The 17,464-nt window shown below is 32.7% G+C and overlaps 2 protein-coding genes across 3 annotated transcripts; both read right to left on the bottom strand.

The window, feature by feature from the left end:
* Nucleotides 1-1,476: 1,476 nt before the first annotated feature.
* On the bottom strand, nucleotides 1,477-5,927 carry LOC129883274 (pentatricopeptide repeat-containing protein At1g04840). The gene is made up of 5 exons (XM_055957913.1): nucleotides 4,617-5,927; nucleotides 3,686-4,522; nucleotides 3,013-3,173; nucleotides 2,665-2,737; nucleotides 1,477-2,222 (listed from the first exon to the last, which is right to left on the bottom strand). The coding sequence occupies exons 1-2, from the start codon at nucleotides 5,836-5,838 to the stop codon at nucleotides 3,690-3,692; spliced, it is 2,055 nt and encodes a 684-aa protein (XP_055813888.1). The 5' UTR covers nucleotides 5,839-5,927; the 3' UTR covers nucleotides 1,477-2,222; nucleotides 2,665-2,737; nucleotides 3,013-3,173; nucleotides 3,686-3,689.
* A 569-nt stretch (nucleotides 5,928-6,496) lies between these two features.
* LOC129881919 (uncharacterized) lies at nucleotides 6,497-17,000 on the bottom strand. 2 transcript variants are annotated; one of them, XM_055956034.1, is made up of 6 exons: nucleotides 16,798-17,000; nucleotides 9,243-9,380; nucleotides 7,991-8,047; nucleotides 7,829-7,900; nucleotides 7,491-7,610; nucleotides 6,497-6,849 (listed from the first exon to the last, which is right to left on the bottom strand). In XM_055956034.1, exons 1-6 carry the CDS (start codon nucleotides 16,969-16,971, stop codon nucleotides 6,688-6,690), a joined length of 723 nt encoding a protein of 240 aa, XP_055812009.1. In that variant the 5' UTR covers nucleotides 16,972-17,000; the 3' UTR covers nucleotides 6,497-6,687. The 2 variants fall into 2 exon arrangements, with proteins under 2 accessions (XP_055812009.1, XP_055812010.1); XM_055956035.1 differs by lacking the exon at nucleotides 16,798-17,000 and adding an exon at nucleotides 11,826-12,031.
* Nucleotides 17,001-17,464: the final 464 nt, after the last annotated feature.

The following is a 17,464-nucleotide window of genomic DNA, read 5'->3' as shown; positions in this document are numbered from 1 at the left end:
TATATGTTATGTTTATTTCGATCATATTAATAAACTAATTGATCGAACTGTATTAGTTAAAAATATACCTAACTTATACATTTTGTACATATTTTATAAACTAAATTTACAATGACACTCAATTTAAAATCCCTTGTGATTGCTAGAACAAAAGGTTCGATGAAATAAAAAAAATATTAATTAAATCATAGATCCGAATATACTTCATTATATTTCTTTTGTTTATCGATTAAGAAAAATGGACTAGAGTTAACTCATTTATATTCATTGGAAAAAATATATTTTTTTGTTTCTTATTTGATTTCTGACTCACATAGCGGAAGGTTCATTTAAGATAAATTTTTTACTCATATCAAAGACTCTAATTCAAGACCTCTGATTTATGACGAAAGAATCTTAATTTCTATTCAATCCACCACAACCATAGTATCATATAGTATAAACTTGTCAAACAATGATTAGAAAATATATAGTAGTAATAAAAATAATAATGATAATTTTTAAATACTTTTTTCTTTCTTCCTAATAATTGAACTCCAAATCCAATTATTTGCCATATGAGTTTGTAAAGTTCAAATTATCAATCTTCTGTTGTCATATTGTTAGCATCGCCTGTCATTCACTCAACATTTTTCAGCAATCTAAAATTTTGGTTTTCTCTGTATCAGTTATTTTGGAAAGAAAAAAAATAGAGCTTCTACGCAAACAGTAGATATATTTAACAGAAAAAAATGTTTTTTAGAAATTTATTAAATGTGTATACATATTAAATTAGATTTCGATTATTAGTTTGAATTTATCTTTCAAAAAAATTGAAAGTTTGACTCCGTCTCTCATCTCTTATATGATCGCCAACATGGTTTGTGGCGTGAATATTGAGATCTTTTCGCTCTCGAGGTTTCAGATCAACCCAAAAATGGCTCTACAAATGCAACAATTCAAATTTAATCGAATCTCGATTCGGATATAAAAAAAAATGCGGACCACCCCACAATTAACGCAAAAAAGTCATATATTGTAGTGGGCCAATTCTTACTTTAGTGTAATAACTTTCAAGCCTAAGACAGGTTAATTAAAAAAATCAGTGATAATTAAAAAAAGTCATATATTTACTGAAATACTTGTAAATATTGTTTGACGTTTCTCACCTAACCAATCCAAATTCACTCTAGAAAGTTTCATTTCGAAAGGGCAAAATCCTCCTTATCTTGATAGATAAAAGAGATTGTTTTGTAGACCCTCAACTCAAGAAAAAACATATCAAAAAAGAAATAACGAAAGTGAAAAAATCATGTCAAAATACGATAAAAATGACAAAGCATTCTGAGAAAAAAAACAACTATAAAATAATACGATAATCGACGTATAAAAAAAATAGTAACATAAATCGAAAAAACAAGAAACCACTTGAGAAAATCCATTCTCATTTCTCTGTGTTATGATTGCCAGCTTAGCTAATACAGTTTTTTGAAATGATTTTACTTAAATTCCAATCACATTCTCATTCTTATAAAAGAAGCAGATATTATTGCATAAGCCAATTCACAACAAAACATAAAGCAAAGGACAGAGACATGCCAATACATTTACCAAATGCCAATAGGAATCTATTTTCCAAGCTGTTTTCCACATAAGAAACAAGAGAAATGCAACAAACTTGGCAAATCACTAAGCACATGATCACTGCCTCATCTCCAACTCTTGGTTTATCCAATGTCGGATCCCCGTGTTATATTGTCCACACTCCAGATATCCAGTCTTGAGTGTGCACATCGGTGTGAGACCTGATTATTTGCCAATGGTTTTGGCCAATCCTCGCTTTATTAGCTAGTTGTTGGGGAAAAGTTAGGGCTGAGGTCCATTTCTTCACATTGTCAGACTGCGGTATTGTCCCGGGCAAGTTTGGGGTTTGCTTTGTTCCCTGTCCTACTAAACAGGTGACACAGTTCCTGCTTGACAAGGGCACTGAAGACTAGACTCCTTACTGTAGTTATTCAAGTTGCCATACACATGGAGGTTGAAGTCTATCTGGATCTTCACAAAGTTGAAGCCTATTTATATCTTCACAAATGCAATCCAAGATTGATGATGTCAAATGCCACATCCGTTACGACTATTCTCTCTTGAATATGTGAATGTGCAGCAGTTGGAGTAACCAGTGACATTCTTCACTTCAGCCCAATCGCAAAAAACTGAACTTGGTCAATGCGAATGACCTCTAACTGAAACCATGTAACAGTCGCAAGAAATTAGTCACATATACTAGCAAAGAAAAAATAAGTGATTTGAATTGTGACCAAATAAATATATATAGCATTGACAAAATTCGTTCTCATTTCTCTGCGTTGTCATTTTCAGCTTAGCCAGCATAGTTTTCTAAAATGAATCACTTTAAATCGCATTCTAATTCTTACGAAAGAAGCAGATATTGCATGAGCCAATTCACAACAAAACAGAAACCAAGCGATAGAGAGATGCCAATACATTTATCCAATGCCAATAACAATCTTTTATTCCATGCCGTTTTTCACACAAGAAAGAAGAGACATGTGATAAACTTGCAAATCATTAAGGACATGATCCTTTTCGGACAACCTGTAAACAAGCATTATTTAAGACCTTTTTTCTGGAATAGGATGACATCACAGTGCAGTCTTTACTCACCCAAAGCTGCTCCAGCGAACAGAAGTAAGCAAGCATGCTGACGATGACGAGAACAGGAAAGTCCTGCCAAACCCTGTAAGCAGTTTGAACATGTTGAGTAAAATACCATGTAATTTGAATCAAACCTTCCTTCGTTTTGATAGGCACCATGTAATTAAATTAAGCTATTTCCTCATAAGAAATAAAAGTAACAAAGTCATCACTTAGTGGGGTCTGAACTTTTTCTTACTAGATTTGTAAGGTCAGACTTAACAAAGCATGAAAGGCTTAACTGAAAGAGAATCAATTTTGCAGTAAATCCTTTATCGTATCACAATGAATCAAACATGATTATAGACATAAAATTACCTGTGCTAACAGTATGATGTAACATCATGTCTTAGCACGTGGGGAGCTGAGAGTAATACACGATAGACACTCCATACGCAATCCATCTGTTTTAAGATCCCCTCTTTGATTAATGTTGGCACTGAGCACGAGAGATGTATGGGATGCTTGACTCCTGCTACCTAGAAGATGGTGAATTTGTAAGATTTAGAGAAAATGAAGAGTCCATAGTGAATAGAGAGCACAGGGAATCTTGAAGACTAAGTGAAATTATAAAGACCTTAATCTAACAAAACCTTCATATATATGCCAACAAACCAGTAAGAAAATCCAGGATCTGCATATACATCCAGATAATACTGTAATTGAAGAAGAATATTTATGCTTGCCTTTTAACTACACTCATTTTTCGCTAGGTCTGTCCAATTCCAGCAGATATAATTATGTTAGTACTGACAAATCATTAGTAGTACGAGTGGCAAGTCTTTCCAAACTCAAAATCTTTGTTTAGACGAGGACATAGTAGGCACATTCTAAAAACATCGAGCACTTAAATAAAGAAATAAATAAAGATAAAGACAAATTTTCTTTTCGAGATGCCAGCAATTGCTACAAGTCTAGAATGACATATATGAACAGTTTAAAAACTAAACTAGCATATTTGAGATGACATAGCAAGTCGGGCAACACTTACTAGTTCACCAGTAATCTTTACAGGAGCAAACTCCATCTTTGAAATGGTGGAATCTCTTTATATCTCTTAACACAATCACCCTTTGACTCATCCTGCTGACATGCTTCATTAGAGAATGGCAGTCCCCACACACTCTAAGGTTCTTCACAATCATAATGATCACATCAGGACCAGTACTAATGAGCCCAAAAGCAAGTGCTAACTTTTCACTATGACTTCCCAATGCCCCTTCTTTCTCTTCCTCATCAATGTTATGAAGCACCCACTCAGTTTCAGGCATGTAACCTTGTTGTTTAGCTTCCGTAATAATTTCCACCAATTTCGAGTATATCTCCTGCTTACTTGTATGAGCATTATCACCAGCAACAAATGTATGCAATTGACCATCCACCTCCATTGAACTCCATCCAGGATCCTTCTCAACATTTTTGTTCTTCATTGAACTCCTAACTCTTTCTACATCATCCCATCTCCCTGCTCCTGCATAAACATTAGACAGAAACACATAGCCCCCAGCATGCTTTGGCTCAAGCTGCAGGAGCTTCTCGGATGCAACTTTTGCAATTTCAATGTTCTTGTAAGCTCTGCAAGCAGAAAAAAGTGCACCCCAAATAACATAATCTGGCTCCAAGGGCATACTTGCAATAAATTTCAAGGCCTCATCAAATCGGCCAGCCCTGCCAAGTAGATCTACTACTGCAGCATAATGTTTCATAGAGGGCTCAATTAAGCACTCACGCTGCATGCTATCAAAGATTTGAAGTCCCTGATCCACCCTTCCAGCATGAGAGCATCCAGTTAAAACCGCAAGGACAGAAACTCCATCAGGTTTGATTCCTGCAACCATTACAAAAAAAAATGTTTTAATTTGTCAAACAATTTCCTATAGAATCCAAGTAACACCATGGACAAAAGAGTATATCGAAAGTACCAGTCAATCTCATCTGTTCAAAACACCTAAGAGCTTTGTCTGCATGCCCATGAATTGCCCAACCCCATATCATTATACTCCATGTACGAATATCCTTGTTCTTCAATCCACTAAAAACCAGGCTTGCAGACTCAATATACCCGCATTTCGCATACATATCAAGCAAAGCATTACCAACTGCTGCATTCAAATGGAGCCCATTGTTCTTAATATTATCATGAATCTTTTTCCCTGCCTCTAGTGCCCCAGTTTTCGCACAAGCAGAAAGAGCAGATACAACAGTTAAACCATTCGGCTTCACACCTTCTTCCACCATCTTAAAAAACAAATCAAGAGCCTTTTGGTGCAATCCATTTAGCGTTAACCCATGAATCATACAAGTCCAAGAAACAACATTCTTTTCATTCGTCATCCCATCAAAAACTCCCATTGCTTTATCCACCTCCCCATTCCTCAACAACCCACTAATCAAACTATTCCAAGAACCCACATTCCTCTCAGGCATTTCCTCAAACAACGCCAATGCCTTACTCACCCGTCCAATCTTACAACACCCATTAATCAAAACATTCCACAAAAGCACACTCTCAACTTTGTTTCTCTCAGGACTTTCATCAAACAGTTGCAATGCAAAATCCACCAACTCAACTTTCACATACATTTCAACCAAACAAACCCTCACAAACGTATCATACTCCAAACCCATCTTCAAAACTCCACAATGAACACCCCCACCAACTCCTTTTTCACCCAATGCCGTCACTGATTTCAGCACAAATGGGTACGTAAGCTTATCAGGTTTAACACCCATTTTACCCATTTTCCTAAAATACAAAATGGACTTCTCAAATAAAGAATTCTCCTTTAACCCTCTAATCAAAACATTGAACAAGAACACATTTTTATCAAGAAAACAGTTAAAAATTGACAAAGCATAGTTAATGGATTTTTGTAAAGAAGCTGAAGATATCAACTGAGTAACAATTCTACTATTAGATGATAAGCTTTGGCGAATGATTTTGGCATGGATTTGTTGGAGTTGAAGAGTGTTTTTAGAACTGTGGATCAGAGATATGAAATGGGATTCATTGAAATTCTCATAATGGGGTGTAGGATTGATGATTTTGAGAGATTTTTTTGGAAATTTGAGTTTGTTAATCCCTTTCATTGTGGACAAATCAAGATTGTTGGGTTTGTAGCAAATGAAGAAAGAAACGGGCATAGAAGTATTATAGGATGCATAATATGGTTTCCCACCTACCTCCAATCCCGAAGGTAGATTAATTCAGATTGCACTTCAGAATCCATGTTTTACGAGGTATAATATCATTACATTTTAAGGATAATTTTGTTGTGGCATTTTGTTTTACGAGAATCAATTTGATAAATTTTTAAAATTAAATTAATATTAGATTACTTTGATATTTTTAAGTTAAAATTTAAATATTCTAAAAATATATCGAAAGTAGCATAAATTACAATTTTTCTTATATTAATATGAGGAAGAAATATATCTTAAAATATTAGTTAAAATTAAAAATTGTGACAAGTATTTTGAAATAGAGGAAGTATACTTGTATAATTCTATCCACATATGTTTGGATCAGGAGCGATTCTAGAGATTTGATTGGTCAAATCTTGTATATACATTAAGAAATCTAATACCCAAGGATAAAATTAGGAAAAAAAACATGAGAAACTAAACGAAAATAAGCATAACCCGTAAAGATATGTTGATTAGAAACCTATGTTCAATAAACATGACTAGTGAAGATCAGTTGATTAGAAACATGTCTTCAACAAGTATGACTTTTAAGACTATAACTCTTCAAATATGTATCAACAATCAAATTATACCACATGAGTTAAAATCGAAGGCATAAAATAAAATCATATGTTAATTAGAAAATGTCAAACGCAAAATAATTGTTTTCCATAGGTTGATAATGTCCAACGCAAAATAATACTCTTGTTTCCCATAAAGAGCATATGTCCTACAATTTCTTGATTTGCTAATTGCTACACAATAGTACATTTAACTTCTATATTATTGGCAAAAGATGAAGATGCATTATGGATTTCCAATGGCTTTGTTCAGCTCAACTCCAGCTGAATAAAGCAAATTGATATCCACATTTTCTCTCGGCATGTACAAGTAGTTGCCCCCTTCAATTCTTTCGAATCCACAGAGCTCAAGGAACTCGATACCTCCTTGCAGGTTGCCAACCCTCACCTGTTATCAAAATATCAAAACAGATTTAACGAGCGAGTTTTGAAATGTATATCAAACTCTTATCTATAATTGTTCTTCGCACATAAAAAGTTCGACTTGAAGCATTGGATGGTAAAAGCTTACATACATACATCTGTGTTTACACCAAACTATACTAATTTAGTATGGTAAGTCCTAAATTAAGGTGAAAATGTGTCATGAATTAACTATAGTTTAGTGACAACTATGTTTGTAAAGACATGTGCCATGTATTTATTGGGTAGCTGTATACACCTGGTGCGGGTAAGTTTTTAACCTTGCAGGATTCTACCGAATTCGCGAACCCGTGGTTGGATCCACCATTCTGCAGGATCCTTTTGGAAACAAATTGAAACAAAAGAAACAGGATATAAAAGGAGTGTGGGGTATTGAAAAACAGGATCAGGGTAAATAGTCTTTTATCGAGTTTGGAACTGATTTTGTGTTAAAACATCCTGAACCAATTAATCCCGAATTACATACAAATTTGAGCTCTAACGAGGTGTAAAATGGATAGAAGAATATTTCCCCTCGACCAAATTTTAAGGTTAGGGAGGAATACAACTTAGAATTGAATAAATAACAAAAACAAGGGACAATCATTTTGTAATTCATATTCTCACCTGGAATGCAGGATTGTTGATTCTAATTCTGCGGTATCTCTCCTCATCTGGATACATCGTAACATTCTTAACAAACATAAGTAGTGTGTTGAAAGCTGTCATGACTTTGGCCGCATCATCCTAGTAAAAATTGAGAAAGACTCAGTTTAAAACAATAAGGAATGAAAGGACAATTCATTCTTAATTCTGGATCAAAAGCGACTCAAATAATTGTCCATCTCAGTAACAAGTGTGCTAGTTGTCTGAAGAACCTTGTTATTTACATTTCAAAAGCATCTGGCTTTTATTAAAGGTCACAAAGAAGAGAAGACTGCGATGTAAATCGGCAGAAAAATTACCATGTGATTCTGTTGGATAGTCCACAGGCACCCACTCATCTGCTCGACCCTTGTAGCTAGAGGCAATGAACTCTACAAAATTAATTTAAAAAGCAACTTGAGTATGGACAAGTATGTCCAAATTGGAGCAAAACCATATCCACAGATTTCATGAGAAATTACCTGTCCTTCCTCTAAAACAGGTCTGGAAGGCAAACCAAACTGTCTTCTTCTTTCTGCCTGTGAAGTAATATGTATTTGTTATAACTTCAGAAAAGACAACAGGGAATTATGTTTATCAGATGGAACTTGATTGCTTTTGGATGAGGTGCTACATGATCGTTAACACATTGGCCAAGTTGATGATAAAAAGCAAGAATGTTCATCAATACATTCCACTTTCAAAGACAAAATTAAAAACAAAAGAAAGATCCGAATCAAGAAAAAATAAGATAACGTGAGCCACAATAGACCTTACATCTTGTAGAACTACCAAATCTACACATTTTCCAGCAATCTTGCCATTGACCTTTTCTCTTTATAAACTTGGAGAGACAAATAAAGAATTAGGCCATATCTTGCTAGAAAGTTCAAATTCATTTTCTGCAAATGATCAACCTCATTATATCCATTTTTAAAGCTTCTGTTTTCTTTCAGTTAAAGAATATAAGCAGTTGGTTAAACAAGAGTGGAGTGCATTACAGGTTTGCATAAAACTCGCCAAAAAAGTAAATACTTTGTTTAAGGCTATGAATAAATCCCCTATTGCCTTTAAAAACTCTGCTATTTCTTTTCGAACCAAACAGTACACTAAATGGCTCGAGGAATTGCACACCTCCCCTAAGGACATAATTTGCATACTTCTATTAAGAAAATAATCATTTTTCAGTATCCAAGTAAACTCAAGAAGCTCTACCACCTGAAACCTAAACCATTATTAGGTAAAAAGGAGTCAACTTAATGCAACAGGAAAATGACAAGTTGACTTATAAAACCATTAAACCAACCACAAAAATTACCAAGTAAATAAAATTTGCTTATTTTCAAGTTAGTGGTGGGGAAAGTCTCAACCAAGAATATTTGTAGAAAAATGATATACAAGTTCTCACACCTGTACGCAAAATAAACTGTGTGAAATGTACAATTGCAAATTTTCACCTATTCTATATTCTCAACCTTCGGGGAGGTCACTTAAACTGTCTTCTAGCCATGTAGCAATCAACATATAACTGACTAACATGCATTGGCGGATCTAGAGCACAAGCTATATATTAAGAACCTCAATAAATATCTATAAAATTTTGACTGAACCAGATACTATAAGATATTAACTTGAGGGTGTTGCAAGAAACCATACACTTCAAAATCTTGGATCTGCCTTTGTTGACATGTTCTTAGCAAAATCAAAATTCTTAGACATGTTAGGATTTCTAACCTCATTCAAAAGATCAAGTGCTGCTTCCAGTCTCTGACGAAGTTCCGCCCTGGTTCTTCTTCCTTCCTCTTCCGCCACCTCTGCTGTCCTGTCATGAAATTCAGTATGCCCACTCCTCCTCGTATGAAAAGAACTCTCCTTCACATAATCAAAATTCAAAAGTTCCCATAAGCCACGTGGAAAAGCTATACCAACAATTGAACATAATACTATAATTTAACTATTGGAACTCCCATCAAAACTAAGTGTTTGTTCAATAAGCAGACAAACTATATATGAATTACAGTAAATGGATTATACTGCACCTTAAATGCTGGATTATTTAGTGGATTTGTACTTTTACTATCCAAGGACATTTGTTTGATCATATCAAAATATAGATGTATGATGTATAATCTAAAACATGTAGTCTGTGTAGTTTATTTCATATAATACTCTCTCCTATTATTACATTGCTTTACCTAGTCTAGTATTGGCCTCATATATGATTGAACCTAATTATGTAATATAATAAAATAATGTTTTAGGCGTCTTTAATTTTAAGCAGAAACCTAAAACGACTCTAGATGGATAAATTAATCCTGCATTCCTCCTCTAAACATGAAAAGTTTGATATGAAATATAATCTAATAATGTACGACCTACATGTTTAGAATCAAATGGGATCTGACAAGTCAGAGATGGTTAATTAGGCAGGTAAGAGTTTGAATAATACTTTTTAAATATTTTTTACTAGATCTTATCCAGGTATTGCAAATACATGTACAATTAATTGTACTTGTATGGTAACTGCATCATAATTGATGGGGCAATTATAAAATAACAACAAAAACATACCTAGTGTAGTCACACAAAGTGGGGTATGGGGAAGGTAGAGTGTACGCAAATCTTACCGCAAACCTTAGAGGTTGAAAAACTGTTTCAGATAGACCCTCAACACAAGCATAAAACAGTCCAAAGCAATATACTGATAGAAATAGCTTAAATGAAGAAAGCCATGACAAAATACTATAGACAACCAGATAAAACATCCTAAATAGTAGTCATTACACATAAAACAATAATCGAAGTGTAAAAAAACCCATAGGTAATAATCGAACTCAAAGGACAAGCAACTACAAGAGTAATACTATGACTAATACGGCTAATAGTATAAAAGAATAAGTAAGACAACGCTCGACAATCTAACTAACCTCCTACCCTAATTTTTGTCCTCCATAACCTTCTATGAAAAAAAAAAAGGAACCAAACACCCGAGACGAATTGTAAGAGTAATAGTATTTCCAAGAATTTCAGTGGCAACATTCCCAAGCTATATGGATGGTACAATTTTCATAACATTCACCAACTGAAATCATGATACTTTAAAGTATTAGCTACAAAATTCAGCTACACTGCAATGTATATATTCTCAAGCTATATACTCTGTTCAATTCTCATAGCAGCGTAACCATAAAACTATCAGCATCCCCAATTTCCATTAAACTTTAGAATGTTACGCATAGTAATTCCAGAAATTGCATAAAAAATATAGGCAGTGTAGTTCCAACAACGGCGTCTAGGGAGGGTAGTGTCTACGCAGCCTTACCCCTACCTTGTGAAGGTAAATAAGCTGTTTCCAATGGACCCTCGGCCTAAGTTAACACCACCACCATCAAAAAAAGAAAAATTTCAATCAATCAATCAACTATGCCTCAATCATAATCATAATATAACCGAGGTCAATTAACAGTTATAATCCCAAATTTGGAGTATTGGGGCTAGTAGTTCCAGCAATAACCTCCCTACATCAACACAAAATCACAATGAAAACTGTATAATTCCACCTCGACTAATTCTATGAATAGTGGCAAAATTAGGATTTTCATTAAACGGGTACAAAATATGAAGAAGTATACACAAGAACTAGCCGAAAGGGTTCCACATCTATTATATATAAATAAAATAATAATTTTAACCATATATAAATAGTATAATTTTTCAACAAAGAGGATTCAGATGAACCCTAGCCCTAAGTTCGTTCCATCCCTGTCCACAAGATACCTATCACCTCCCATCATCAACAATAACAAACACACCACAATTAACTCCATTGGATACTTGTCACCTCCCTCCAGCAGCAACAAATATGCACGAGTAATTCCACGTATACGTGTCACCTACCTAATTCTACGAACTAGCCGAACGGGAATGGTATTCAACATCTATTATATATAAATAAAATAATAATTTTAACATAGTCTAATTTTTCAATAAAGAGGGTTCATCCCCAAGTTGATTCCGTCTTTGTCCACACAGGACACCTATCACCTCCCACCACCTACAATAACACACGCACACCACAATTAACTCCATGGATACCTGTCACTAGCAACAGGTATGCATGAGTAATTCCACCTATCTAATTCCACGAGATACCTAATTTCACAGAATACCTGCCACCTTCCCTACCAGCAACAACAACAGGTTCCAAGTAGTATCAAGGCTAGGACAGATGGGAACTGTTCCCAAATCACCCCTAAATACACCTTAACCGATTCAGTTTCTACACTCATAATAACAAATTTCTCGATTATAACTTACGGTTTTACAAACGCAACGTTTGCCGCAAACTTTGCAAACGAGGTAGACAAAAGCTTCATTGGACTCGCGGAAGTTAGTATGGCGATTGTCCTTCGCGTGCTGCTGAGCTTTTTCTGCTGATTTTAGCAGAGTTCCGCAATCGCCGCACTGCAATAATACTCCTCCCGCCATTGCAGTTGAGCAGTTTTTTCTCTTTCAATTTTTTCGCTTCTCTAATAAGTTGATGGACTTATATGGAGTTTTTTTCCCCCCTATTTATAGTTAGAGTTGGATTATATGTTCCATCGTATTAATAAATATTTAGAATTTGAATGTATTTTTATAAAAAAAAACAATATAAATATAAGTTATAGGATTCAACAACAGCACATTTAGTGAGATTGGATAAATATAGTTTGGAAAGAATATAATATACGCAATTTTTACCACTAACTCGTGGAGGTAGAGAGATTGTTCTCGATAATTTAAATAAGATTGTTATAACAAAATAAAAATTTAAGGTTAATTTGAGAAAGAAAAAATTATAAAAGTGAAAATTAGATTAACGTTGATTTTCAAATAAAGTGAAAAAAGTTCATATTAATTAACCGGTTAATTTTTTTTGAATCGTAAACAATTATTTTGATTCAATATAAATTAAGCTTCAAATACGCTTTTATAATTTATGTTAAGAGAATTAATCTAAATAACGGCTTATGTAACTAATCATTTTTTTAAAATTAAAAATAACCAATAAATTATTCATATATAGTCTTGCATCGTTATTTACATTTGATCATATTAAATTTATACGATTAAGAATATAATAATATGTATTAATTAATGAGATTAATTATCTTAATTTTATGTGTAAATATGTATTGTGTATTTATTTATTTAGTGTAAATATCAATTCAAATAATTTCTTACTAAGGACTTGTTTTTAACTAGTAATGATAATATAAGTTGCATCATAATAGCATAAAAAGATTTTACAAAATTTCAACCAAGCTTAGGCTACTCTCACATCTATTCACATTTGATGTAAATCCATATCATATTATCATTGTGTTGTCATTTTTGCTTAAATTACCTTGTAGAGAATAATTATTCATCAATTATTGAAAGCTAAACATGTTCTATGATTTATATGTAAAATTAATTTGAAACTAAATTTTTTAAAATAAGTCAAATATTCAAATAAACGCATATAATTACATGATATGATATTTTTATCCTAATTTCAAAGTTTTTTTTATCTAGACATATGAATATGTTCAAGTGCAATCTATTTATTTATTGCCTTCATAGAAAATTTAAGACATTTTCTAAAGTAGGTATAATATTATCTGTTGGTATATAAGAAGGTTAAATAATGCATTTGATTGAATGTTGAGTTATTTAACTAGAGGAGTACAAATCAATCTCGATTAATACAATTTTTTCCTTTTTTTTAAAGGTGCACCATGTTCAAAAAAATCACATGAAATCTATATAAACACACCTCTTTTATTTTATTTTTTGGGTTGATAATCATGGTATACGGATTAATTTTTGCGGATCTCATGAGCTAAATTCACGAGATATCTAATCACTTCCCACGTGCAACAAGTACAATTTAACTTTGTGCATCAAGGCTAGAAAAAAGGAGACGAAATCATCTCTAAATATACCTTAACCAATGTCGTTTATAGGATCAGAATAGCAATTTTCTCAATTACAATTTAGTAACGAAAATTTTAGCCGCAAACGAGAAAGCGAAATGCTTCATTGGACTCGTAGAAATTGGTGTGGCAAAAGTTCTTTGCGTGCTGTTGGGTTTCTTCTACAGATTTGAGCAGAGTTCCGCAATCTCCACATTGCAATAACACCCTTATTGCCGCCATCGTAGTTGAGGTGATTTTTCTCTTTCAGTTTTTACTTCTCTAATGAATTCATGGACTTGTGTATGAAGTATTTTGTATTTATAGTTAGGATTTTCAAGGAGGCGTTTGATCAAGATTTGTTTTCACCTTTTAAAATTATTTTCCCAATTTATTTTAAAATCAACTTTTAACTATAAAAATATTCAAAATCTTATTTTTATTTTTATAAAATAACACCATGTAAAATATATTTCCTATTTTTTTTTTAAAAAAATACACTTAAATTCTAAATATCTGTAGCAAAAATGGCCGAGTACAATTTTAACTTTAAAAATTTTCAAATAGAATTATGTTTATTTTTTTAGATAAATGTCCACTAAGAATGTTTGATAAACTTAAGCATAGCTTTTACGCTAAATTAGAAACTATTCTATTTTGATTAATTAGTTTCTCTACACGTGCGTTGCACGTGAATGTTGAATCATGTAATACATTATTTTTCAGTATTATTAAACCAAAAATTCAAGTAAATAATTATAAATAAAATAAAAAATATAAGTTTCTATAAATAATGGGTCGTTCGACAAAGAAAGAGGGAAGGGAAGAAATGCTGGTTGGAGACATAAATATTGGTAGGTTGATGGCTTATGTGCAGCAGACAGAGGAGCAAAAGCTGCAAGACAGGGAGGAGTTTAGGAGCAAGAGGGTTAAGACATCCGGCCATGAGGTTTGTAAGAGAGGGAATGGGGATGGGAGCCGTTTTCAGAGAGGGCCATCTGGGCCAGCTCCATCATCTACTAGTGCGCCTGCACCCAAGATCAGAAATGAACAGAGGTCCCAGAACTTCAGAGCCCAGGATTCTCAGTCACAAGCTAGCGTGGCTCAAGGTTCTAGAGTTAAGCCACCATGTGGTAAGTGTGGCAAACTTCACCTGGGAGAATGTCGCGAGGGAGAGAATGAGTGCTATAAGTATGGCCAAATGGTCACTTCTAGAGAGAGTGTCCTATGTGGGGCAACAAATCTCAATCTTCTGCTCCAGTACCATCAGTTTGAGGAAATCAGGTGCTACTTTTGGTATAGGCGGGGTTCAAATCGTTTGTATGCCATGGATAGTTTCCAAGATTGAGAGAACTCGCCAGATGTTGTCATTCAAATGCTTTGAGTCTTTAAATAGGGTTGTTCTAATAAAATAAAATTTAAGGTTAATTTGAGAAAGAAAAATTTATAAAAGTGAAAATTAGATTAATGTTGATTTTTAAATAAAGTGAAAAAAGTCCATATTAATTAATTGGTTAATTTTTCTTTTAATTGTAAATAATTATTTTTATTCAATATACATTAAGCTTCAAATACGGTTTTATAATATATGTTAAAAGAATTAGTCTAAATGACGGGTTACGTACCTAATCATTTTTTTAAAATTAAAAATAACCAATAAATAATTCATATATACCTAAATGCTTGCATCGATATTTAGATTTGATCATATTAAATTTATACGATTAAGAATATAATAATGTGTATTAATTAATGAGATTAATTATCTTAATTTTATGTGTAAATATGTATTGTGTATTTATTAATTTAGTGTAAATATCAAATTCAAATAATTTCTTATTGAGGACTTTTTTTTAACTAGTAGTGACGATATAAGTTACATCATAATAGCATAAAAAGACACTACAAAATTTCAACCAAACTTAGTGTCACGAACTTCTCTTAACCTCTTCAAAACTCTAGATTTTTTCCTTTCTTCACGATCAACTGGCGGGCCACATTAGGCTATTCTCACATCTATTCACATTTGAAGTAAATCCATATCATATTATCATTGTGTTGTCATTTTTGCTTAAATTACCTTGTAGAGAATAATTATTCATCAATTATTGAAAGCTAAACATGTTCTATGATTTATATGTAAAATTAATTTGAGACTAATAATTTTAAAATAAGTCAAATATTCAAATAAACGCATATAATTACATGATATGATGTTTTTATCCTAATTTCAAAGTTTTTTATCTAGACATTTGAATAATTACATGATATGATGTTTTTATCCTAATTTCAAAGTTTTTTATCTAGACATATGAACGTGTTCAAGTGCAATCTATTTTAGATATGGCAATGAAGCGGGGCGGGTGCGGACCGGGTTGAGCTCAATTCATAAATTTTTTAAACCGCTTTGCTCTGTTTCGCATAATAATTTTTTTTCTATTTTTAATCCGCTCCGGCCCCACCCCATATAAAACCGCCCAACATAAATTCACCCTGCATCATTTTAATGTTTTTTTTCTTTTTAATTGAGGTTAATATGAAAAATAATTTTTTTTTTAATTTTTAGCTACTTAACATCTCAATAATTAATTAATTATTTCTGATTAACATTTCAACAACGGTTTCTTAATCGCTAATTATTTCTAATTAACATTTGTCTAGTTAAATTTCTTTTTTAAAAAAATTGTTAAAATTAAATTCTAAGTTTAATATAAAAAGTTTATATCTTTGATTTTTACTAATTACAAGATTTAATTTTCTACGAATTCCTATTTGATATCTTAAACCCACCCACCCCGCATTAATTTTGATAATAATTATTTCAACCCGCCCACATAACTCTAAATCCGCCCCGCCCCGCCCCTCCTATCTCTAAACTCGCCCCGTACCTGCCCCTCCTCATTGTCATCCCTAATCTATTTATTTATTTGTTGTCTTCATTGAAAATTTAGTACATTTCTAAAATAGGTATAATAATATCTATTGACATACAAGAAAGCTAAATAATGTATTTGATTGAATATTGAGTTATTTAATTAGAGGAATGCAAATCAATCTCAATTAATACAATTTTTTTCCTTTCAAAAAAGTTACATGAAATCTATATAAACACACCTCTTTTATTTTATTTTTTGGGTTGATAATCATGATGACGGATCAATTTATACGAATCTCATGAACTAAATTTACGGAATACCTATCACCTCCACCTGCCACAAATACCAATTATCCAGAGCTAGAAAAATGGGATAAAATCATCTCTAAATATACCTTAACCAATGTGGTTTATAGGCTCGGAATAACAATTTTCTCAATTACAATTTATTTAGCAGATGACGATTTTAACTTACAGTTTGACAACGAAAATTTTGGCCGCAAACGGAGCAAACGAGAAAGCGAAAGGCTTCATTGGACTCGTAGAAGTTGGTGTGGCAAAAGTTCTTTGCGTGCTGTTGGGTTTCTTCTACAGATTTGAGCAGAGTTCCGCAATCTCCACATTGCAATAACACCCTTATCGCCGCCATCGTAGTTGAGGTGATTTTTCTCTTTCAGTTTTTACTTCTCTAATGAATTCATGGACTTGTGTATGAAGTATTTTGTATTTATAACTAGGTTTTCAACCAGGCGTTTGACCAAGATTTTTTTTTCACCTTTTAAAATAATTTTCCCAATTTATTTTAAAATCAACTTTTAACAATAAGAATATCCAAAATCTTATTTTCATTTTTTTTTCAAATTTATTCTAAACTTTTTATTTTTATAAAATAACTCCATGTAAAATATATTTCATATTGTTTTTTTAAAATACATTTAAATTCTAAATATCTGTAGCAAATATGACCGAGGTCAATTATAACTTTTAAATTTTCAAATAGAGTTATTTTTTTTATTTTTTTTAGCTAAACGTCCACTAACAATGTTTGATAAAATTAAGCATAGCTTTTACGTTAAATTAGCAACTGCTTTATTTTGATTAACTAGTTTCTCAATTGTTATACATTATTTTTCAATATTATT

Source organism: Solanum dulcamara, chromosome 3, assembly GCF_947179165.1.
Source record: "Solanum dulcamara chromosome 3, daSolDulc1.2, whole genome shotgun sequence".
NCBI classification, from domain to species: domain Eukaryota; kingdom Viridiplantae; phylum Streptophyta; class Magnoliopsida; order Solanales; family Solanaceae; genus Solanum; species Solanum dulcamara.
The sequence above is the reverse complement of the archived record's forward strand: the minus strand, read 5'-3'. Positions and strand labels throughout refer to the sequence as shown.